Below are 25,848 nucleotides of genomic sequence, written 5' to 3' on the forward strand. Positions count from 1 at the left end.
ACGAATATTGAAAGAGGTAAAATTAGAATATTTTCCCCACCTTATTGTCTGACATTTTTTTGTTAATGCTAGTTCTGATTGGTGGTACAGATTTTCTCTCTGAACTCGTGTCCCCTGAAAATTAGGTTGCGACTTCCCAAACTCCTTTTAAGTGGGATTACTCATTATGTGAGGAAGTTAATCTCACCTGCCTGGGTTTATTACCGATCCTGGTCCAAAGCTGTAAGGGTCATGAAATAGCCAGGCTCTGCAGCTTACAGATGAATTAGTTTCTGCAGTTTTGACAGAACGAGTGAAGTGCAGATCAGATTACGTCTCATGCACCTTTTACTAAGAATATAGAACAATTTTTCATTTGATGTCTTAATCCTTCAAGAACTAAAATTCAGTTTCCTCTACTGAGAAATGTCATGGTTCAATTTGTTTGTTTGTCTTTTAATCAGTGAGTGAAAAATAAATGTCTCAGTGGAGCATTAATAACTATGCAGGGATAGGCTATAGCAGCTATAATGGAGATGTGGTTTAAGTTCAAGCAGAACTGGAAACTTAATATTCCTAGTTCTAACATTTTCAGGAGAGATATGAAAGGGGAAAGGAAGGTGGCTGTGTTGGGGAAAGATTCCATCACAACACTGGAGTGTAAGGAGGTCCTGGGGCTTGTGTTAAAGCAGAACCCATATGGGACAGAGCTGAGAAATGGGAATGGTACAATTCTTGGTGTGCATTACAGGAGATGAGATAGACATGGAGTTCTGCAGATAGATCAGAGATATGGAAGAGAAAATTGCAATCATTGTGGGGGATTCTAACTATCCCAAGAAAATTCGAATGAAGGTAAAGTCTCGGTCTAAGTGGGGAAGACTTTGGAATATATTCAGCACTTGCTTCCTGATTAAAATGTTTCACGTCCAACAACGAAAGTCGTGATTGCTTGATTTGGGTTTTGGGAGATGAAATGGGCAAGTAACTGATGTGAGCATATGGGAAATGGTAACCTCGGCATAATCGGGTGCGATGCAAGAATAGAAAAGGACAATGAAGAATCCAAGATACGCTTGCTGGACTGGAAAAGAGCCAAGTTCATTGAGATGAAAGGGGGTTTGGCCCAAATTAACTGGGCAGAAAAGTTAGCTGACATATCAACAGTAGCAAATCTACAAATATGAGCTGCACATAGTACAGAATGAATATACTCCTTTAGGGTGAAATGGGAGTGCTTCATAGAAACATAGAAAATAGGTGCAGGAGTAGGCCATTCGGCCCTTCGAGCCTGCACCGCCATTCAGTGAGTTCATGGCTGAACATGCAACTTCAGTACCCCATTCCTGCTTTCTCGCCATTCCCCTTAGTAGTAAGGACTACATCTAGCTCCTTTTTGAATATATCTAATGAATTGGCCTCAACAACTTTCTGTGGTAGAGAATTCCACAGGTTCACCACTCTCTGGGTGAAGAAGTTTCTCCTCATCTCGGTCCTAAATGGCTTACCCCTTATCCTTAGACTGTGACCCCTGGTTCTGGACTTCCCCAACATTGGGAACATTCTTCCTGCATCTAACCTGTCTAAACCCGTCAGAATTTTAAACGTTTCTATGAGATCCCCTCTCATTCTTCTGAACTCCAGTGAATACAAGCCCAGTTGATCCAGTCTTTCTTGATATGTCAGTCCCGCCATCCCAGGAATCAGTCTGGTGAACCTTCGCTGCACTCCCTCAATAGCAAGAATGTCCTTCCTCAAGTTAGGAGACCAAAACTGTACACAATACTCCAGGTGTGGCCTCACCAAGGCCCTGTACAATTGTAGTAACACCTCCCTGCCCCTGTACTCAAATCTCCTTGCTATGAAGGCCAACATGCCATTTTCTTTCTTAACCGCCTGCTGTACCTGCATGCCAACCTTCAGTGACTGATGTACCATGACACCCAGGTCTTGTTGCACCTCCCCTTTTCCTAATCTGTCACCATTCAGATAATAGTCTGTCTCTCTGTTTTTACCACCAAAGTGGATAACCTCACATTTATCCACATTATACTTCATCTGCCGTGCATTTGCCCACTCACCTAACCTATCCAAGTCACTCTGCAGCTTCATAGCATCCTCCTCGCAGCTCACACTGCCACCCAACTTAGTGTCATCCGCAAACTTGGAGATACTACATTTAATCCCCTCGTCTAAATCATTAATGTACAATGTAAACAGCTGGGGACCCAGCACAGAACCTTGCGGAACCCCATTCATCACTGCCTGCCATTCTGAAAAGTACCCATTTACTCCTACTCTTTGCTTCCTGTCTGCCAACCAGTTCTCAATCCACGTCAGCACACTACCCCCAATCCCATGTGCTTTAACTTTGCACATTAATCTCTTGTGTGGGACCATGTCGAAAGCCTTCTGAAAGTCCAAATACACCATATCAACTGGTTCCCCCTTGTCCACTCTACTGGAAACATCCTCAAAAATTTCCAGACGATTTGTCAAGCATGATTTCCCTTTCACAAATCCATGCTGATTTGGACCCATCATGTCACCTCTTTCCAAATGCGCTGCTATGACATCCTTAATAATTGATTCCATCATTTTACCCACTACCGATGTCACGCTGACCGGTCTATAATTCCCTGTTTTCTCTCCCTCCTTTTTTTAAAAAGTAGTGTTTCATGGCTACCCTCCAGTCCATAGGATCCAGAGTCTATGGAATGTTGGAAAATGATTGTCAATGCATCCGCTATTTCCAAGGCTACCTCCTTAAGTACTCTGGGATGCAGACTATCAGGCCCTGGGGATTTATCGGCCTTTAATCCCATCAATTTCCCCAACACAATTTCCTGACTAATAAGGATTTCCCTCAGTTCCTCCTTCTTACTAGACCCTCTGACCCCTTTTATATCCGGAAAGTTGTTTGTGTCCTCCTTAGTGAATACCGAACCAAAGTACTTGTTCAATTGGTCTGCCATTTCTTTGTTCCCAGTTATGACTTTCCCTGATTCTGACTGCAGGGGACCTACGTTTGTCTTTACATATCTATAGAAGCTTTTGCAGTCCATTTTAATGTTCCCTGCAAGCTTCGTACTCGTACTCTATTTTTCCTGCCCTAATCAAACCTTTTGTCCTCCTGCTGAGTTCTAAATTTCTCCCAGTCCCTGGGTTCGCTGCTATTTCAGGCCAATTTGTATGCCACTTTCTTGACTTCAATACTGTCCCTGATTTCCCTTGATAGCCACGGTTGAGCCACCTTCCCTTTTTTATTTTTACGCCAGACAGGGATGTACAATTGTTGTAGTCCATCCATGCGGTCTCTAAATGTCTGCCATTGCCCGTCCACTGTCAACCCCTTAAGTATCATTCGCCAATCTATCCTAGCCAATTCACGCCTCATACCTTCAAAGTTACTCTTCTTTAAGTTCTGGACCAAGGTCTCTGAATTAACTGTTTCATTCTCATCCTAATGTCGAATTCCACCATATTATGGTCACTCTTCCCCAAGGGGCCTCGCACAACGAGATTGCTAATTAATCCTCTCTCATTACACAACACCCAGTCTAAGATGGCCTCCCCCCTAGTTGGTTCCTCGACATATTGGTCTAGAAAACCATCCCTTATGCATTCCAGGAAATCCTCCTCCACCGTATTGCTTCCAGTTTGGTTAGCCCAATCTATATGCATATTAAAGTCACCCATGATAATTGCTGCACCTTTATTGCATGCACCCCTAATTTCCTGTTTGATGCCCTCCCCAACATCACTACTATTGTTTGGAGGTCTGTACACAACTCCCACTAGCGTTTTCTGCTCTTTGGTATTCCGTAGCTCCACCCATACCGATTCCACATCATCCAAGCTAATGTCTTTCCTTACAATTGCATTAATTTCCTCTTTAACCAGCAACGCCACCCCGCCTCCTTTTCCTTTCTGCCTATCCTTCCTAAATGTTGAATACCCCTGGATGTTAAGTTCCCAGCCTTGGTCACCCTGGAGCCATGTCTCCGTGATGTCAACCAAATCGTATCCGTTAACTGCTATCTGCACAGTTAATTTGTCCACCTTATTCTGAATACTCCTCGCATTGAGGCACAGAGCCTTCAGGCTTGCCTTTTTAACACACTTTGACCCTTTAGAATTTTGCTGCAAAGTGCCCCTTTTTGTTTTTTTGCCTTGGGTTTCTCTGCCCTCCACTTTTACTCATCTCCTTTTTGTCTCTTGTTTTTGTCTCCATTTTGTTTCCCTCTGTCTCCCTGCATTGGTTCCCATTCCCCTGCCATATTAGTTTAACTCCTCCCCAACAGCACCAGCAAACACTCCTCCGAAGACATTGGTTCCAGTCCTGCCTCGGTGCAGACCGTCCGGTTTGTACTGGTCCCACCTCCCCCAGAACCGGTTCCAATGCCCCAGGAATTTGAATCCCTCCCTGCTGCACCACTGCTCAAGCCACCTATTCATTTGAGCTATCCTGCGATTCCTACTCTGACTAGCACGTGGCACTGGTAGCATATTTATACAGTGTAGAGTTCTATGGATAGAGTAAACTGAAACTTAAAGGGAAGGCTGTGGTCTGGATATGAAAATTTGTACCCTGATCCATTTGTTGTATAAATATGGGGAGGCATTACTTTGAGGTTATTTAGAAATGAATGCAAGGCTGCAGCTATTTTTATTCTTGGGATATTGATGACACTGGGAAACCAATAATTATTGCCCATCCCTAGTTTCCCTGAGGACTTTGAGTCAACCACGATTGGTCTAGAGTACAGCCAGCAGGAGAGAACTCGCGTGCATGTATGCATGCTTGCCCAAAGCTGCTGTCTCTGGCGGTTAACTTTTTCGTTTTGAGAATAGGGGAATTGTCTGTTTTTCATAATGTTCAAAAATATTCTCCGCAGTCAGCTTATCCCCAGAAGCTTTGGTGGATCCTGGGTGCTTTTAAACCTAGCTTTACTGCACGTGAGTCTGAGCCCAAGCTGAAGCAATGCGAGATGACCTTATCAAAGGGGCCTTGCATTGTTTGGTTTTAGAAAGTTCCAAAGTTCTGTAGCGTTCATAATAAAAACATAAGAAATAGGAGCAGGAAAAGGCCATCTGGCCCCTCGAGCTTGCTCCGCCATTTAATAAGATCATGCTGATCTGATCATGGACTCAGCTCCACTTCCCTGCCCGCTCCCCATAATCCTTTACTCCCTTATCGCTCAAAATTCTGCCTATCTCTGCCTTAAATATATTCAATGACCCAGCCTCCACAGCCATCTGGTGCAGAGAATTCCATTGATTTACAACCTGCTGAGAGGAGAAATTCCTCCTCATCTCTGTTTTAAATGGGTAGCCCCTTATTCTAAGACTGTGTCCCGTAGTTTTAGTTTCCCCTATGAGTGGAAATATCCTCTCTGCATCCACCTTGACGAACTTCCTCATTATCTTATGTTTCGATAAGATCACCTCTCATTCTTCTGAACTCCAATGAGTATATCGGCCCAACCTGTCTTCATAAGTCAATCCTCCTCATCTCCAGAATCAACCTCGTGAACCTTCTCTGAACAGCCTCCAATGCAAGTATATCCTTCCTTAAATACGGAGACCAAAACTGTATGCAGTACTCTAGGTGTGGCCTCATCAATACCCTGTACAGTTGTAGCAGGACTTCCCTGCTTTTATACTCTATCCCCCTTGCAATAAAGGCCAACATTACATTTGCCTTCCTGATTACTTGCTGTACTAGCATACTAATTTTTTGTGTTTCATGCACAAGGACCCCCAGGTCCCTCTGTACTGCAGCACTTTGCAATGTTTTTCCATTTAAATTATAATTTGCTTTTCTATTTTTTTTCTGCCAAAGTGGATAACCTCACACTTTCCCACATTATACTCCATCTGCCAAATGTTTGCCCACTCACTTAGCCTGTCTATATCCCTTTGCAGATTTTGTGTGTCCTCCTCACAATTTGCTTTTCCACCCATCTTTGTATCATCAGCAAACTTGGCTACATTACATCTGTCCCTTCATCCAAGTCATTAATATAGATTGTCATCATAGGCAGCCCCTTGAACTTGAGGAAGACTTGCTTCCACTCCAAAAAAGAGTTCTCAGGTGACTCTACAGTCCGATACGGAAATTACAGTCTCTGTCACAGGTGGGACAGACAGTAGTTGAAGGAAAGGGTGGATAGTGTGTCTGGTTTGCCGCACGCTCCTGCCTGCGCTTGTTCTCCGCATGCTCTCGGCGACGAGACTCGAGGTGCTCAGTGCCCTCCAGGATGCTCTTCCTCCACTTAGTTGTAAATAGTTGAGGACCCAGCTCCGATCCCTCAGCACCCATAAATAATAACCCTAAACTGAAGCCTCCTCGCATGCAAAAGTGGAAGGGTAGCTGCACGCATAATGTCATCCTTGGGAAGGCTATTAAAAATGTTTTTACTGTATTTTAAAAGCAAAATGGTATATTCAAATGTACTGTCCGTGGTTGCAGGAGTGGTGGACCCATCTGTGGTTGAATGAAGGCTTTGCTTCCTGGATTGAGTATCTCTGTGTTGACCACTGCTTCCCCGAATATGACATCTGGACCCAGTTTGTATCTGCCGACTACACACGAGCACTGGAACTTGATGCTCTTGACAGCAGTCACCCAATTGAGGTAAGGCAGTTTCTCCCACCGACCTCCCTCGAGCCCTTGCACGTCATGGGGAGAATGCTTTGAATATTGTATCCCACACGCAGCCACAAACTGTCATCATTGTAATATGTGTCTTAAAATCTGTATTTAATGAAAAACATTTGTTGAAAGGTGCATTCTATGACCGATGTAGTTTAACTCCATTTGTGGTGCATGGGATTAATGGTTCTGTAATTACATTCTTCAAAGGTTCTTTTTAAAAAAAAAAAATAAATAAATAAATTGTTGCTCATTTGTTTCCTGCCAATTTTGTCCCCCCATCTCTGCTGAAGGTACTGATTTTAGGACATCAGCAGTCATGCAGCATGTTGCCTAACTGGCCATTCTGTAAACCTAGAAAGTAAATGTAGGACATCCATTTGACGATAGGAAAGTATTGTGATTATGCCCACTCCTACACTCATCCAAAGTACATATACATGCACTTTCCTGCTAAGATCACTGAATAGCGATCAGATTTGGGAATCCTGACCCGATTCCGAGCCCAGAGCCACTGAGCCCAGTTGCGGCGATTTGATTGTCCTGGAAAGGTACACGTCCGACTTTGCATTACCACCCTGATCAATTATTCACCAGGTATATTTTAGTACAACCCCCCCCCCCCCCAAGAAGCACAAAGCACCTCTCCCATGACTGTTGCAGTACACCGATATTGTATTCTGCTATACAGTGCAACAAACATTAATTTAATTGAAGTGTGGCGTATTAGGGCAATGTTTCTTTGACTGGGAATTTAATTGGAGAAATCACTTGTGTTTGCACTCCTGGCCTTGCTGCTCATCTGCTGCATCTGGGTTCCAATAGCACTAAAGAAGTAATATTCCACTGCAGAATTAGTGCCTTTGCTGAAATAATAATTGGGATATAAGACCATCAGGAAAGCAGGAAGATTAGAGGGCATTCTATCCACATTCATAAACTCAACACAAAAAACAGCCAGTGAAAAATAAGCTGCAATATTCTGCCAAAAAGTATATCTGAATCTTTTGAAATAATTGATCATTAGTACTGCGACCATCATTAAATTCTCGCCCGTTAGCTCAACAGCTGAAATACGTCTGCGTACAGGAGATTAAAAGTGCCGACTGTTATTATTGGTTCTCAACATAGCCCACCCCTCCTCGCTTATGGTCCTCAAATAAATCGGATGCTTTCTGTTCCACTGGTATCGATTCACAGCCCTCCATTTCTTGGGTATTGCTTGAGCTGGGGTGGCTGGCGTTGCAGCAGGAGAGCATTTTAAAAGAGGTTTAAATTTTTATTTTTAAGTACAAGCAGTTGCTGTATGGTAATTCTGTCAAGCGTGTCATTGTTGAGGATTGTATCGTCAACTAAACTCTGTTCCCCTGCTGAAGTAGATGTTTTCATAATTACAACTAAATGTTCCTGTTTCCTCCGTCAAGGAGTTAAAATGGTGGGAGAGAGAGTTAACCTGACACAAAAACACCATTAACATGTCTTTCTATATCTTAAAAAATCTTGTAGTTCCCATCAACATTTTTCATTCTAAATTCCAATATAATTTATAAAAACAACTGCCCACGTGAACTTGACATGCTGTATTGACATCCTCCCAGGAGCATTGCTGCAGCAGCACAGCTGGTGGGAGATGGGAAACTTATCGACACAGTTCCTATTGTGGACATAGGAATTTAGAATGGCAATATAAATGTAAGGACCGAATATATGACTTTAAAATAGGGGCTGAATTATGTCTGCATGCCTTCATCCAATTCCCCTCCCATCCATTAAACCCACTTCACCCAAAGGTAACGTAAGAATTAGGGACAGGATTGGTCATTCGATCCTTCGAGCCTGCTCTGCCATTCAGTAAGATCATGGCTGATCTTCGACCTCAACTCCACTTTTCCGCCCGATCCCCATATCCCTCGATTCTCTTGGAGTCCCAAAAGCTATTGATCTCCGTCTTGAATACACTATTACAATTGTTTTCGACGCCTTATTTGTAATGTCTTGAGAGATTGACTCGTATAGAAACATAGAAAATATGTGCAGGAGTAGGCCATTCGGCCCTCCGAGCCTGCACCACCATTCAATATGATCATGGCTAATCATGTAACTTCAGTACCTCATTCCTGCTTTCTCTCCATACCCCTTGATCCCTTTAGCTAAAAGGGCCACATCTAACTCCCTTTTGAATATATCTAAATCTATCTAATGAACTGGCCTCAACAACTTTCTGTAGTAGAGAATTCCACAGGTTCACAATTCTGAGTGAAGAAGTTTCTCCTCATCTCGGTCTAAATGGCTTACCCCTTATCCTTAGACTGTGACCCCTGGTTCTGGACTTCCCCCAACATTGGGAACATTCTTCCTGCATCTAACCTGTCCAACCCTGTCAGAATTTTACATGTTTCTATGAGATCCCCTCTCATTCATCTAAATTCCAGTGAATATAAGCCTAGACGATCCAGTCTTTCTTCATATGTCAGTCCCGCCATCCCGGGAATCAGTCTGGTGAACCTTCGCTGCACTCCCTCAATAGCAAGAATCTCCTTCCTCAGATTAGGAGACCAAAACTGTACACAATTTTCAAGGTGTGGCCTCACCAAGGCCCTGTACAACTGCAGTAAGACCTCCCTGCTCATTTACTCAAATCCTCTCGCTGTAAGGTCAACATGCCATTTGCCGCCTTCACCGCCTGCTGTACCTGCATGCCAACTTTCAATGACCATGACACCCAAGTCTCGTTACACCTCCCCTTTTCTTAATTTGTCACCATTCAGATGATCTGCCTTCCTGTTTTTGCCACCAAAGTGGATAACCTCATATTTATCTACAATATACTGCATCTGTCATGCATTTGCCCACTCACCTAACCTGTTCAAGTCACCCTGTAGCCTCTTAGCATCCTCCTCACAGCTCACACTGCCACCTAGCTTAGTGTCATCTGCAAACTTGGAGATATTACATTCAATTCCTTTGTCTAAATCATTGATGTATATTGTAAATAGCTGGGGTTCTAGCACTGAACCTTGCGGTACCCCACATAGCTATACCCATATAACCATCACCCACGGCTAAGAACACAATCGAGCTGGTTCGTTAGAGACACTGGGATGCACAGAGACACGCTTACCCTAAACGCAAACATGCAACATCAGTTTGGTGACCTGGCGTGAAGTGTACAGGTCCCGACAATGACTTGTATTCGTGCCTTGTAGCGCTTCTTGAATGTCCACTCATCCCAAATTGTGAGCACCAGGTGCATTACTTTTTTCCAAAACCAAACTTATACATTTCCTTCCAGCACCAACTTTTCGTACTCTCACTGTCATTCACAAAACCTGCAAATCCCTCGTTCATGTCGCTTTCTGTCTCATGTCTTTGGCTAGAGTTGGGATTAACTTTTTTTCAATTTTCAACCCTCGAGGCGAAACTGTCCTTGATTCCATATAATAAATATTAAAAAGGATTTAATGTTGTGTCCGAGCTTCTCATTGTTACTATTTTATATTTAAAAAACTGGTAAGAAACATCTTGTAAGGAGAGATAATATGTTGACTAATTATAGAATACATATAAGGAAGGCACTTTGGTCCATATAGTTCATACTTCCTTAGAAACCTATAATTGCCCCATCACAGCATCAAACTGTCTGTTGAATGATTCTAGAGTTTATTGTACACAGTAAACTATCCCAGTTATTGAGTACTCTGAAATTTGCATTAGTGCTGGACATGCCTTTTACCAGTTTATACTTATCCCCTTGTCTTTCAGTCATGCTTTAGTTTAAAATGGTGTTCCAAATTTTCCTTTCCGATTTCACATAACATCTTGCATGCCTCCTTTTGCGGTTCCCTCTCATAAACTTCCTTTTCAGTTTGAAGAGTACAAGTTGTTTGAGCATGTCTTCATGTCTCAGTCCTCTGACACTTTGGATCCGTCTTGCAGCCCTTCCCTGCCCCCACATCCTGCGCTTTGTTTTTGATTGACCCGCTGTGGCACAACAGCGTGAAGTGCCGTTGCAGTGACCACATGACTCTGAATGTAGTGGAAGTTCATATCACAGCAGAGCAGCTCTCAGCTCTCAGGATGTCTCTAACCAGCAGTTATAGAGAATGTAACACAGTAAATGTGGGTTAACTGAGAACCTCGACTCTAACAAATGTAGTTACCTCCTTTCTGTAGCATTTAGGATTTTTTAAATTGCCTCAAATAAAACCACTTAACTCTGAAATGACCAACTGTGGCGGGGGGGGGGGGGTGGGGGGTGAGTACTTCTGAGTCTGTATTCATAGGCAAGTGTAGGTATGTGTCGAAAGTGTACTTGCACCACACACCGTTCACATTACTCACATTATGGTTGAATTACTTAAGCTTTTAAACAAAAAAAATTAAACATAAAATGTATTTTTTAAAGGTCACAGTAGGACATCCAGCAGAAGTGGATGAAATATTTGATGCAATTTCTTATAGCAAAGGAGCATCAGTAATTCGAATGCTGCACAATTACATTGGGGATGAGGTAAGGCTCTTAAAGCATAACTTAGCAATATATGTGTTACTGGGACTGCGATTTCATGAGTAGCAGTGTTTATAGACAGTTTCGAGATGTATAGAACTTGGGCTTGTTTCAAAAGTTCAAAAATGCAACTTGTTTCGATGTTTGTCTTTGAAAGCTGGCTACTCTAAATTGGTTTAAAAGCACAAATATCGGATCATTAATTATACAGTGTATACTGTAGCACCAAACCCTGGTTGAGTTTGGTTATCAATAGTTCTTTTGACCCTCCCCCTCAATTTTAGATGTCAGCGGTGGCTCAGTGGGCAGCACTCTCGCCTCCAAGTCAGATGGTTGTGGAGTGCAGCACTCCAGAGACTTTGAGCACAAAATGTAGGCTGGCACTCCAGAGCAGTACTGAGGGAGTGCTGCACTGTCGGAGGTGCTGTCTTTCGAACAAAATGTTAAATGTCTGCCCTCTGGTGGATGTAAAAGATCCGACGGCACTATACGAAGAAGAGCAGGGGAGTTCTCCCCGGTGTCATGGCCAATATTTATATCCCAACCAGCATCTAAAATCAGATGATCTGGGCATTTTATCTCACTGCTGGTGGTGGGACCTTGCAGTGCACAAATTAACTGCGGTATTTCCCCATATTGCAACAGCGACTACACTTCAAAAGAAACTCATTGGCTGAGAGGTGAGGCACTTTGGGACGTCTTGAGGTCATGAAAGGCACTTATATAAATGTATTTTTTTTTCTCGTTTATTTAAGCCGAAGGACAAATGAAGAAAAAAAACTGCAAATGCAGAAAATTCTGGAACTGCTGAGTGGGACAGTCAATCATCGAAGATAGACTAAACAAGTTAATGTTTTGGGTGTTTGTCCTTCAGGCCTGAGCCTGATGAAAGGTTCATACCTGCAACATTAACATGTATTTTTTCTCTATTTCCAACATTTTCTGTCTGTTTTTCGGTCATCATTTGATTTTAGATTTAAATTCATATCTGCAATAAGAACTGAAAATCCAGCTATCAAGCTGCTCTGCATCCAAACAGGTTCTGTAATCTAATTTTTAAAAAATGTGTTTTTTGAGGGAGAGGGCAAATGTGAATAAGGGATACTAGGAGGTGATCACAAGGCTGTAATCTAATCAGGGCTCAAATATCATGAAGGAAATGGCAAATTTTCAGTTCATCTCAATGCCTCACTAAAATGAGAACCTTGAACTATCTCCCTGTATAATACATAATCTACTGTGTTCATTTGTCTGTTAAAACACTTTTTTTTTAAGTAACAGCATTAGTACCACGAGTGTGTTCAATTATTACATGATTATGCTCAAACTGCAGTGTTGATGATTGGATTGGAGATTTATTTTAAAATAATTTTCAATTGATAATTTAAAAGTTATTTATTTATTCCCACCAATTGGGGCAGCATTGAAAACACCGTTATATTGTTATCTGTCTTGAACAGATCTCTGGAATTTTAAAATGTTTCTTGTTTTACCTAATTTGTGGGGCAAACGTTGGGCCAATCAAAATGAGATCCTTGTAGTGTTCTTGCATTCATTGCCAGACTCTTGTCTGATGCTGTGATTTTGCACAAGCCATGGCTACAGGACTCGAGTCAAATGCTTATTCACAGGCCACCTTATGCACAACACCACAAGTGAGAAGCGATGAGATTAGTACCTGGGGGGTGGGAGGAAGGAGAATGAAACCTGTGATTATTATCATCTGCATTTCTGGAGAGGTCACATGAAAAAAATGTTTCTGGATCACTAATATTGATATGAGTTCCTTAGAATTTAGCAAGGTTTTAAAAACCGCTCTGCAGTCTATTGTTACATTTGCAAAATTGTAATGAAGAAATAGCACAGATCATCCCCTTTGTCCTTTATCACATGTTTACATACTGCAGGCATGTGGGCATCAAGCTTTATGATGAGTTACTTGAACCTGAAAGTTTCATAATAAGATCTTCATGTCCTACTTCACGTAGGTGGGCCCAGTTGCATCAGGCCTTGTGCAGGAGTTCATAACAACTCTGAGTTTATCTGCAAGTCATGGCAGAGGGCTGAGGAAAAAAATAAACCCTTCAAGGTCAAGTTACAATTCTTTCCACTTTCCTTAGCTGTTGTATTGCAGAATTTTAAAATAAAAAAACATTTCGAACCATAACATTTAAGAGCTTTCACACTTAAAGAAATATTTTTTATCTATTTAAAAAATATATATATATATTATTGCCATAAAATGGTGAGCTTCCTATTTGGGATGGCAGCTTATCGGGCTGCGTATTGAAACACATTTGGGTTCTACCATGCCTCCTTGTTTTTCCCCATTAGCCTAGAAATTACTGAGATATTAGTGTACAAACATTTAACATGTTTGTACGACTCTTCTCTGTCTGCTATTTTAATAGACAATTTAACACATTTAAAATAAGATGATTTGCACCTCCTTTAAAATAGATGAGAGAAATGTCACACGAGTGCATCAAATGTTTGTCCACTAAAATTGCAAACAGTATTTCCAGGCTAATCCAAGCACAGTGGGCAGTGGCGTAGCTGGTCACTGAGGTTGAGTGCAGAAGCATCTTGTTTCAGCATTCAGCTGTGTAAACGGTAAGACGATTTTAGAAATTTGGGGATGGGTTTCCCCCACACCCCTTCAGAAATCAAGAACAACAAGGTCGGCGTGGAACCATAATCATGAATTATTCCTTTTAAGACAAGAATGCAGATACAGTATTTTGCCACGTCGGAGTTCTGATGCTAAAATGTAGCTGTACCACTGACCAGACTTCCTTTTCTCTTCCACCAACAAAACAAAATCCTTCGAATGTAATAACATTTACCCCACCAACAGTAAGATCTGGTAGATATATTTCCAGTTATTTTGTGCACTGCTGTCATTCTGTTCCAAGAATATGCAGGCAGTAATTGATATGTTACAGCAAGTGACAGGTATAACTCGGGGTTATTTTTTTAATTGTCTTTGTTGGCAAGCACCTGGGTGATAGACAAGCGATGAAATGTTTTATGGAAGAGGGAAGCAAGACTGCAATTTGGCTATTAACTTTAATTGTTTTATATTTTGTGGCTGTTCCATTTTGTGTTAGCGGAATAAACTGATTTTAAAAAGGAGTAATTGAACTTGTCACTAAATTGTTTATTTCGATTCTGTTTTAGTTTGTGCTAGGATGCTATCTTGTACCTGCTATCTTGATTGATTTGCTAATTTTATTTAACAATGTTGTTCTTCTTTACAGGATTTCAGGAAAGGAATGAACTGTTACTTGACAAAGTTTCAGAATAAAAATGCAGCAACAGGTAAGCACAATTCATCAGCTTTCTGAAAAAATGAATGCATTGCGGAATAGCTGTTCTAGTGCTTTTGGAAGGAGGTGGGAGTTGTCCTGGTTTCCTGATCAACATTCTTCCCTCAATCAGTCCCACTGAAAGCAGATTATCTCATCCTTCAGCTGTTCGCAGGACCTGGCTGTATGCAAATTAAGAAAAATATCTACCGGCATCAGTAATTGATTGTATATGATCTGCTTTAGGGTATCTGGGAGATGGGATAAGACACTATGCAAATGCATCAAATACTAACTCTTTAAATGTAGCAGGTTAGTGCTGGTCCTTGTTTGAGAGCTAGCAGCCTACTGGAGTGGATAGCGTATCTGGCGTATCCTTTGCTAAGCTTGTATGACACCAGATTAGTTACCAGCGTACTGTGAAATAAATGGAGCTGTTCTGGAATGCAGTTGGCCTCTCCCTGTAACTGACATCGTCAGAGTGTTCCATTAGAGGCAGAGAGCCAAAATAGCTGATCATCTTCAGGTTGCAAACCAAATTAACTTGTTTGGAAATTCCTGATCTAATTTGTCCATGAACTACATCTGAAGGAGCTCTTGTCAGTCTAGTTAGTATGATTCTAAAATTCAGTAATACTACACACAAAATAGCAGTTCGGATGGGACAGAAAACAACTGACGCTGAGAGTAAATAGGAAGGCTTTTAAGAGAGGCATAAGATTTGGACGATCAACTACAACAACTTTCTCTGTTCCTGCACCCCCTTTAAAATGGCACTGTTTAGTTTATATTGTCTCTCCTCATTCTACCGATCAAAATGTATTGCTTCACACTTCTGCTTTAAATTTCACCTGCCGCGTGTCTGCCCATTTCACCAGTCTCTCTCTGTCCTCCTGAAGTTTGTTACTGTCCTCATTGTTTACTACATTTTTGAGTTTCATGTCATCAACAAAGTAATTATGGCCTGTGTACCCAAATCCAGGGCATTAATGTATATCAAAAGCAGTGATTTTTAAAAATTGTCCAAAAATGTGTCTCGCGTGGCAATCGCTTCCTATTGCCGTCATTAGTAAACTTTTAATTTGCTGTGATGTGTATTTTCGCACAGTTAGAGAATAATAGATGCCTGAGAGTGATTTTAGGCTGTAATCTAGTTGAGGGGTTTTAATTGCTATCTGAACCATGAGATTAGATTACTGTGTTGAATCACACCGTGGTCTCTTGCATTTTTCAGTGGAAGGAAAAGGTTATTCTGTTTGTGCAAATTTTAACCTGTAACATGAACAAAATACTGATTAGGAGGAGGAAATGAGTGTAACGGTGAGTTAGCACATAGTGCTTTCACGTCTATGATTGATTAGGTATAGATATGGGATGAAAACATCCACTCGTGAATGAGTTTGTGCAGACTCGACCAGTTTCTAATAAGAGCTTCCAGAGTGAAAAATGGCGAATAATTTCGATCTAATTTTCCAATCCCACTCTGCTCATCAAGAACACTAGAAACGTTAAACTGGTGCAGCAGAGGTGCTCTTTGTGGTTTGCCTTAGTCCTGATTCCAACAAAGGTAGAACGAGCTTCAGTCTTTGCTGGTCTTACTATGCCAAATCTAGAAGATCCTGAAGACTGCTCACAATAGAAAGTGCTTCATTCCTCAACATAGCATCCATCATTTTGACATCCAAAAAATTGGATATGCAGTAAGGGAATAGGTGAGATGCATAGTTTATCTTCTAGCATTGAGTAAACTACTTCATCTCACTATCGGCCATAATGTAAAATTTCCACAAGTTGTCCTTTGTTGGTCAGGAAATAAAGGAGCAAGTTCTCCACTGTGCCTCCCTCCTCCCCCCCCCTCCTGTATTTCTCTCAGTAGCTGTACGTGGTTGTGGATTTGGGTTTTGAATCTTGGAAGTGATGATCTTCTGAGCTTAGCATTTGACCCTTTAATCATTTTCATTTTTCCCTCAGAGGACCTCTGGAGCTGTTTGGAAGAAGCGAGCGGAAAGCCTATTAATGCTGTGATGAGCTCGTGGACAAAACAGATGGGGTTTCCCCTCATTTATGCTGAAGAAAAACAGGTCAGTTGTTAGCCCAATCACAATCTGTGAATGTGTCCATATCTTTTAGACAAAGTGAAAATGGGTTCATAGAAACCTACAGCGCAGAAGGAGGCCATTCATCCCATCGTACCTGTGCTGGCTCTTCGAAAGCTTCATTCAGAAATATTTATCACACCATTTTTTCTTTAAGCAGACTCCTATTTTTTGAAAAAACATTAATTGAGTTCCTTCAATGGCTTCATGTGTTTTGTGTTGTAAGCCTCTCTCTCCTTGGTGGAGCAGGCTCGAGGGTTCAAATGGCCTATTCCTGCTCCTATTTCTTATTCATTCTCTCTCTCTTCTCTCTCCTTTTCTCTCTTCTCTCTCCTTTTCTCTCTTCTCTCTCCTTTTCTCTCTTCTCTCTCCTTTTCTCTCTTCTCTCTCCTTTTCTCTCTCTCTCTCCTTCTCTCTCTCTCTCTCTCCTCTCTCTCTCTCTGTCTGGACACTAGTTGGCTTTAGTGAACCTCCACTAGAGATGGCTAGCTGGGGTTCCTACACCCATTTACTCCTACAAGCCTGCCTAAAAGTGTGTGTATGTGGAAGCTGGGTGAAGACATGGGTTCTCTTGGCTGTGATGCCCATTCATTAGCCCATTGAAGCTCATATTCCAGAGACACTTGGGGAGAAATTTAGTAATCTTTTCTTCAGCAGCAAACAGACTGCTGTTAGTGAAGCAGGAGTTCTATTGGTATCAGGCAGGGTGTCCTAATACAAAATATGGTTAGACAGTGCCATGCAATTCGATTGTTTGTCGACTGATTTGCAGTCCATCCCCACAAGTTACGGCTTTGTGGTCTGGTGAGTTATGATAACTTTAATAATACTGTGCTATTCTGTACAGGGAAACAGACTTTCAATTATGTAATTAGTGTGGGCTTCTTGCTCTCTCCTTCCATCCTGTAAAGTACCAATTTCCTTTACAGCATTTGAAAATCGACAGCACGATGCATCATGTTCAGACTATTTTGTAGCTCTTTAGTTTCTGAATTTCACTTGAATGGATGTTTTTTTTTTGCAAGTTGTGACCTTTTAGAGATGGCAACCTTTTGTCAACAAAGCCTTCAGGCATATGTATTCACTTCATGTTCTAGACATCAAGTGCTGCGGTACCTAAAAATATCATTAAATATTTTTCAGCAAGGGGTAGACCGAGTGCTGAAGATTTCCCAGAAGAAATTCTGTGCCAGTGGACCGTTTAGTGGTAAGAACAAAAATAACTGAAGCTGTGTCGGATTTCTTTGTAATTTAATCCTTTGAATACTGGAAAACCGCTCCAAACTTTCAGAATTGGAACCTTTCCATTTTCATAGAACATTTGTAAAGATACTGCCTGTTGATTTCCAATGAAAGTCACAAAGCAGATTTGATTATGGTACTGTGATCCTCAGAAGGTTGCAATTCCAAAGTCCGTCCATGTCTCTAAAATTGAAAACAAATGTTACTTTTTGGGTAATTTTATGCTCGAGACTTGGAAGGTTCGAACTTGGGGAATCTGAACATTTTTATACTTCACCCTGGCATCCAGAAGTCTCGACATGGGTGTAGCAAGCATTCAATGTAGTGTCCACTTCCAATCTCTCCACCCAAACAAAAGCCAGAATCCTGCTGCCCTGCCCCAATGAGGACTTTAAAGCCCATTTCCCATTCTAGCTGAAAGCAACTGATTTAGCATCTACATTTGCATGTTTGCATTTCCCACACTTGCTATTCTTGTAATGTTGAAGTGAGGTTTCCAGTTTAATGTGGTTTCGTACTGAATTCTGGTTAGTTTAGCACCATATCCCAACACGAGACTCAAAGGTGAAAGAGAGCAACGTTCTCAGTTAATGTGTCGACTAGACTACTTTGTCTTTAAATTTATCATTTTCAAAGCTTTTACCAAAAATTCAAGACTTTTATAGTGTTCAATATTCTTGGACTAAAGTTTTTTTTAAATTAACAGTTATACTCACTGTTAAAACACTGGCATAGGTTTGAAACCAAACTTAGGAAAATGTTCGTCATTGGAGACGACATCCTGTTTTGTTAAATGTTTTTATAGGAAAATTGAATCCCTCTAGAAAAAATGAAATCTTGCTAAGAATTGGCGCATTTTGAAGATGGGTAACCTTATATAATTGAGGATAGATTTTACACCAGATGTAGCTGACCTCATTGATGTGTTCCACATCATTTCCAGCAGGAAACTGAAGCCATGGAGGCCCAAGAGCTCTAAATAAGTGAGTGAAAGACGCAATCTCCACGGGGAGAAGATACAGCAGATACACCATTACAGGGGGAGACTGAAAGAAATGTAACGTAGTTGGTCAGTGCTAAGTTAGCCACCTCAGCTGGGCTAGCAATATGGGTATAACAGTTGTCCCCAGCTGCACTGAAATTCAGGCAAAAATTGGACAGGTTTTCCACCGATGATTGGTAGCCAGCGGCTTTGCACGTTGTGGATGTTGGGAGAAGACGGAATGGGACTCTGCTGGGTGACTAGCCAGCTGACATTTGCACTCTAGGCTCAGACATGAAGAATGACCACTTGGGTGAGATGGTTGTTGTCTGTGCCATAGCCCAGCATGAGTTAGTGTTTTCAGGAGAAGGGGGAAGAAAATGGAGATGTGGTGGGTGGGGATGGGGGGAATATTGTGTAGACACTGGATGTGTTCAGTTCCCCTTTGGAAAACTTGGACTACTGGGGCAAGTCAGAATTGCCACTAAGAGTGTTGCAGTCTTAATCTTAGTATACACCAGCAGTCTATCTAATTTAAAGCTACAGAAAAGTGCAGAATTCTCCACTTATTTCTAGTCCCATTAGAAGATAGTTCTGATTTTTCCATTTTTCTTCAGTCAGATAGTGGCTTTACAGCAGTCAACTTCTGTGCTTCACCTGCATTGTGATGTTATGCTTGGGAGTCAGCTGCTTTGTGCATTTATAGAGTTTTTATAAGCAATAGTGAGTGTTCAATATCTTCAAAATTGGGATTGACGATCGAGTAAGATTTCTATTTTCTCTTCCTCCTTTCACTCTTCGGTGTCATTCTGCGATCAGACTGGGCATAAAATCACAGGTGTAGTCTGAAGCACTCTCCCTTCTTGATTTTCCTCCCTTCCCTCACTCCCAGCTCTTCCATAGCCTTAATTCGATGTTTCCCCATCACCTAGCCAAATTTTGGAACTTGTTCCATGTAATTACGAGTACCAATGTACAGTCTATCATGCCAAGTTACCTAATGGAGTGCTGCCCTGATTTCGACATAAACTAAATTACAGCATGAAGTGTATCAACATCTGTATTTACTTATTTTACATGAACTTGAGTTTTGTCTTTGGTGAGATGTGTCTCCTTGGAAACCAATGGTGGCCACTTTCTATTAACATAAAACATAAATTATATTTCTTATATTTTAATAGACGTTTGAAGGAAAAAGTGCAATGTCTGACCAGACCAGTCTAGTCCCACTGACATCGATTGTCCAATGTGATTTGTTTGCATTAAATGGCTTTAGTACGTCTTTGTTTCACAAAAGAAGAGATCAACACCCTCTTGTAATTTGGGCGCCAGACATTTATTTATCAATGCCAACATAAAAGTCCATTTCCAGAGGCCAGCGCGCTCTGAAATGAAATGCACAAAGTAATGTGGGACAGCAGCCCACATGGTGTGGTGGTGCGCTGAGTGGCTTGCTAGACAACATCAGTGGGTAATAAAGGCTGATCACATATTGTTGGACTGGAGTCATGTGTAGGCCAAACCCTTGGTAGGATGGCAGGTTCCCTTCCCTGAAGGACATCAATTAACCAGGTGGGCTTTTGTGACAAGTCAGTAAATGGGCAAGGGCACCAGTAAATGGGGGGAATTGAGGAAGGAGACCAATAAATGGGCTCTTTAGAAAAGAGGACAGATGACGATAAGGGGTTATGGGGAGCGGGCAGGAAAGTGGAGCTGAGTCCATGATCAGATCAGCCATGATCTTATTGAATGGCGGAGCAGGCTCGAGGTGCTGTATGGCCTGCTCCTCCTATTTCTTATGTTCTTATGACTGAGGTCTAAAATTCTGAAGGGCTTTGATAGGGTAGACGTAGAGATGTTTCCACTTGTGGGGGAGTCTAATCACTAATAAATCCAGAAAGGAATTCAGGAGGAACTTTTTTACCCAGAGAATGGTGAGAACGTGGAACACACTGCTACATGGAGTGGTTGAAGCCAATAGCATAGATGCATTTTAAGGGAAGCTAGATAAGTGCACGAGGGAGGAAGAAATAGAAGGATCCTGCTGAACGGATGAGATGAAGCAGGAGAAAGCTGTTAATGTTGTAAATTTTATGTCGTAGCTTTCGTGGTCGTTTCTTTTTCTAGTGAACTTGCCATGGTGGGATTTATATTCAGATTTCAGAGTTGCTAGTATAGTACTTAACCACCGCCTTAACTATTTCTATCGTCTGGGGCTCAGCAAGTGCTAAATGACCCATTCCTTTGCTCGAACAGTCAGACTACTTAATCTTGATATAGGGTCTGCCGACAGGCAGTCGCCAAACAGGGACAAATCTTTTCCTTTGGGGAGGAGCAAGGCATTATTCTACACCTCTTGTCCCCACCCCCCCCTGACCCCCGCTCCTTACAGACACAGCATAGCTGCTAGTCCTATAAACAAGATACAGCAAATGTGAAAAAATTATTAGAATGTTAGCAAGGTACAAATTCCTATTCTAGAAAGAGATTTCTATGATGACCCAAATGGATCCTTCTGTCTGTCACATCGACCTGCACAGAAAAAGAGCATTAAGTGTCCCTTAATGTGGTAAAGGCACCCAATGGTGTAATATTGAATCATACAGACCATGAACAATAACAAAAACTACTTGCCTTTACATAGTAAAACATCTCTAGGTGCTTTACAGGAGCGTAATCTGACAATAATTGACACCAAGCTAAAGAAGGAGCCTTTAGGACAGGTGACCAAAAACTTGGTTCTAAGGAGCATCAGAGGAGAGGCAGGCTGAGAGGTTTAGGGAGGGAATTCCAGAGCTTAGACTCCAGACAGATGAAGGTACAGGGAGCATATGGGATTGAAAGCTAAGCTCGGAGTCTGATAGGTCACCGTGGAGGATTGGAATCGGTGGCTGGTGAACAAAGTTTGTGGCAAGGGTTGAAGACAATGGTATTGATCTTCCCAATGTTTAATTGGAGGAAATTTCCAGGGCTGGATGTCGGATAAGCAGTCTTGACAATCTACAGGTGATGGTGAGTTAGAGCTGGGTGTCGTGAGCATCTGTCGTGGAATCTAATGTCTTCAGATAATGTCGCCGAGGGGCAGCATTTAACGGAAAAATAAGAGGAGCCAAGGATAGATTATTTAGGGACTTCCAGAGGTAATGGGGGGTGGGGGGTGCAGGAAGAGAAACCATTGTTGGAGATTCTCTGGCTCCGACTGGATAGGTAGGAGTGGAACCTGGCAAAGGCAGTCCCACTCAGCTGGACGTTGGAGGAGGTTAGTGTGAGTCAGATAATCTCTGCTGAAGCACGACTAGAGTCACGACAATAGGGCATGTTGTCCTTGCGCAAGGAAGAGAAGCAACATAAAATATTTCAGTCTATGATCACTGCCCAGTGGATCAGCACAGTATTGGGCTTTGCTTTTATTCTTCCTGTAGTCAAATAGTCTGCTGGCTCTCCCTATCTGGACTTACAGATAATGATTGGCCTGTTGGGTGAGGCACTAGATGGCCACCAACACCTATGGAATTATCTTGCAACATGATTCAGTCTCCAGGAGAATGAGAGAAATTTGCAAGGGGGTAAAATAGATGTAACTAGTTATTATGTATCGTTCTTATCTATAGAATTTTTTCATAATTGATGAGAGTGTTAGAAAATAAACATTTCACCAAGTTTCACCCATGTAGGTGTTATTTTGGCTACTAACTGATCTGATACAACAAGATGTGCGTCACATTTTGGCAATCAGTGACCCTTGAAAAATTTTCCTTAAGCTAAGTTAATTTGTGCTAAACCATCATGCTATACATGACTGACATTGTTTAATTTACATTCGGACAAATACAGAGAAGAGTAAAAGTTAGTTTTTATTAACTCCCGTTTTTAACTTTGAATGAGAGCGTAGGCAGATGACCACCTTGCTGGCACTCTTGTCAATCATTCAGGAGATCCGAATGATGGTGCTAGCACTACCCAGCACAGACCAAGGATTGATGGGGACGGGGGGGATGCCTGATCTGTATACCTTAGTGCCTTCCAAAAATATTTGGCAGAGAACAAGAGCTCTAAAGGGTTATTAGGTTGAATCTTCATCTTACTGTTGTGATGGAGCACCCCAAGTTTGTGAATCATATGAAGGCTATTTTTAAACATATAATTTTAATTCTTAATTCAAAAACATAAGTTGCATGACCTGAAGGTTTGTGAGAGTTTTGCTCTATGTATTTAGAAGTCCTCAATAAGCTGGTTACGTATTGTAGCAGATTGAATCTTTTTAAGCAGCACCCCTCCGTGCTCTGCCCCTGTCCTTCAGAACTTAACTGACCTGTCAGAAAATGCTAGAAATCCACAGGAGGTCAGTCAGAGACAGATAAATGTTTCAGGTCAATTCTCCAGCAGGGCTAGTTCCAGCCAAAATCTTTCAGATGAGTAACCTGCCATGGACATCCAGCACCTCTCTATTTTAGTTCAGATTTCGAACAGAGGTGCTTTATTTTTATCTATATTTTGGTTAACTTACCAACCACTTCCCAGCATATAAATGTTCTAAGTGATTGCTATTGTCTGTGAAATCATGATCGTTCAAAAAACATTTCTCTCTCTGATCTTTAATTTTCTTGTACCAATAAAATATCACCTGAAGAAACACCATTACAGACCTATACAGTGGCATTGGTGCAGCCTGGGAACCGGTCATTACCTCCCCTTTAGGTTTCGAGCTGGATGTGAGTCATAGGTTTGGAGGAGGAATTAAGAGATCCCCTCTAGGGACCTAACTTAACAGACTTATTCGTTGAGTAAAGACTACTGAAGTGTGTCTCAAGTGTCTTTTTTTTTAAATTAAAAAATAATGATCCAGTTCAAATGGACTGAATGAACACTCGGTTTATGTGGGAGCACTGTTAAACTGAATTTGCTCTTTGAAGGGAAGTATAGTGGGCTGAAGAAAAGGAAGGGAATAAAAATGGATAAGATTCAAATTGACTACGTTTGATTTTCAATATTTGCGATCCCTTCATTGGTCTTTTTGAAAAGGTTTCAAGGATCGGTAGCATGTTTATCATTCAGTGATGCTCGTCTGTCACAAGCCGTCAACATGGAGAGTGGAGTCCAGCAAGGTCAACTCTTAAGATCTGTTTAAAATCTATATTTCTATTTTTTTAATCCAATTTTCTTCCCTTTCTCTTTCCCTCTCCTGACGGCACTGGCTCATGCTGGGGTAGAGCTCCAAAGGGTAACAAATGTAGTCAAGTATCTCGCCCAAGTATTTCTTTGCATGTGGCTCCAGCAAATGAGGGTATATTTATGGCCAAGCCTTGCCTAACGAGATATCCATACATGCCTGCCTTCCATTGAATGGTGATCAGGAGCGTGGGAACTCTACCCAGTTTTCCCCCTTCCCTATTCCTGGGATTCTGAAACCAAATTGTAGCACACCTACCACCGTCCTTGCTGACATCACCAAACTCAGCACAGGCCAATGATCACATTTGGATCTTCCTGGTGTGTAGACTCCATTCCACGCCGGGCAATGCATTAACCCGCTAAGCTGTCTGTGAGCTTTGTTTCATTTCTTTTAAGTGGTATATTCTATTTCCATTGAGGTCATTTCTGCCCTTTGAGGGAAAATGGAGTCAATCTTCAGGGCTCTACGACTTAAATCCATTCATGTATAAGTACACCTCTCCTGTGTTTCCCAGGTAGTGACTGTCCTCACTGGATGGTCCCTATTAGTATCTGCACCAGTGAAGATGTAAGCTGTGATAATATGAAGGTGTTACTGGACCAGCCAGAGATGACTATCACTGTGAAGAATGTGAAACCGGACCAATGGATAAAGGTAGGTCACCAGAGAGCTTCAGAAGTAGTTTAGGGTATGTATTCTTTTCTACCTTTCAGTTAAATAGACTTTTTCTCTGCCCTCTTCAGGTCCTTGCAAAAGGGCAGGCAGGCAACGTGCTAACATTGCTGTTCAATAGCTGCTAGGTGCTCACAAGAAGCCCAAATTACTTACCTAATGCGTTGCCTCCAGCCTTTTGTGTCTAACTTCCACTCTTGTGTCATTACTTGGAGACATTTTGATAAGATGAGAAATTCATGCACCAGGAATTCTGTGTGCAAAAATGATTCTTTGGTGCAGTGCGTCTGAGTCCCAATGTGTTGCTCCATGGAGTTTGTATCACCGATCGTCAACCAACTATCAGTTTGATCTCATCCTTGATGTTTTGGGAAGCATGCTGAATGGAGACCTGGCGCTGAAGAGGAGGAGATCATTGCAGGCTGGATTTTCACATCTCCAAGTATTGGTTTCATAGTAGCGTTGGTCAGGACAAATGTGTGGTCCAGTGTTACCCAAGATAGGGCAAGGAGAGAATTTGCATTCGAAGACAGGGGAGCTTTCAGCATTTTGTTTTTTTCCTTCTGTCACAATTAGTTTAATAAAAAAAAGTACAAGTCATACCAACTGGGATTCGAGTTACGGGTCTCGTCTCCATTTTACATAACATAAGAACTAGGAGCAGGAGTCGGCCATTTGGCCCCTCGAGCCTGCTCTGCCATTCAATAAAATCATGGCTGATCTGATCTTGGCCACAACTCCACTTCCCCGCCTGCTCCCCATAACCCTTGACTCCCTTATCATTCAAAAATCTGTCTATTTCCACCTTAAATATATTCAATGACCCAGCCTCCACAGCCCTCTGGGGCAGAGAATTCCACAGATGTACAACCCTCCGAGAGAAGAAATTCCTCCTCGATTCCATTTTAAATGGGCAGCCCCTTATTCTGAAACTATAGCCCCTACTTTCTTTTATTTTGAAAATATTCTCCTGACAGCAAGCACGGTTGCAGGATTGGAGTATGTCCAAAAGGTACGTCAGCCATACGTGTACAGTCAGTTCTCCTTGTTGTAGCTTATGCTCCAAATGGAAAACTAAAATTTATAGAAATCTGAAATAAAAACAGAAAATGTTCAAAATGGAGAGCAGGCCAGTCAGTGTCGGTAAAGAGAAAGGATAGATGAACATTTTGGGTGTGTACCATTCATTAGTCAATCTCATGAAGGGTGCATTCCTGGAATGTCATATTTC

At 41.7% G+C, this 25,848-nt stretch overlaps 1 protein-coding gene across 2 annotated transcripts in view; it reads left to right on the forward strand.

The window, feature by feature from the left end:
* npepps (aminopeptidase puromycin sensitive) overlaps positions 1 to 25,848 on the forward strand; it is a 220,587-nt gene that overhangs the window by 127,418 nt on the left and 67,321 nt on the right. For both annotated transcript variants that reach the window (XM_070864544.1, XM_070864545.1), the window contains 6 exons: positions 6,455 to 6,619; positions 11,043 to 11,147; positions 14,405 to 14,465; positions 16,424 to 16,533; positions 17,692 to 17,755; positions 24,460 to 24,599. In XM_070864544.1, coding sequence (XP_070720645.1) covers positions 6,455 to 6,619; positions 11,043 to 11,147; positions 14,405 to 14,465; positions 16,424 to 16,533; positions 17,692 to 17,755; positions 24,460 to 24,599 — 645 coding nt within the window. The remainder of the gene's footprint in view (positions 1 to 6,454; positions 6,620 to 11,042; positions 11,148 to 14,404; positions 14,466 to 16,423; positions 16,534 to 17,691; positions 17,756 to 24,459; positions 24,600 to 25,848) is intronic.

Source organism: Pristiophorus japonicus, chromosome 21 (assembly GCF_044704955.1).
Source record: "Pristiophorus japonicus isolate sPriJap1 chromosome 21, sPriJap1.hap1, whole genome shotgun sequence".
Taxonomy (NCBI): Eukaryota; Metazoa; Chordata; class Chondrichthyes; family Pristiophoridae; genus Pristiophorus; species Pristiophorus japonicus.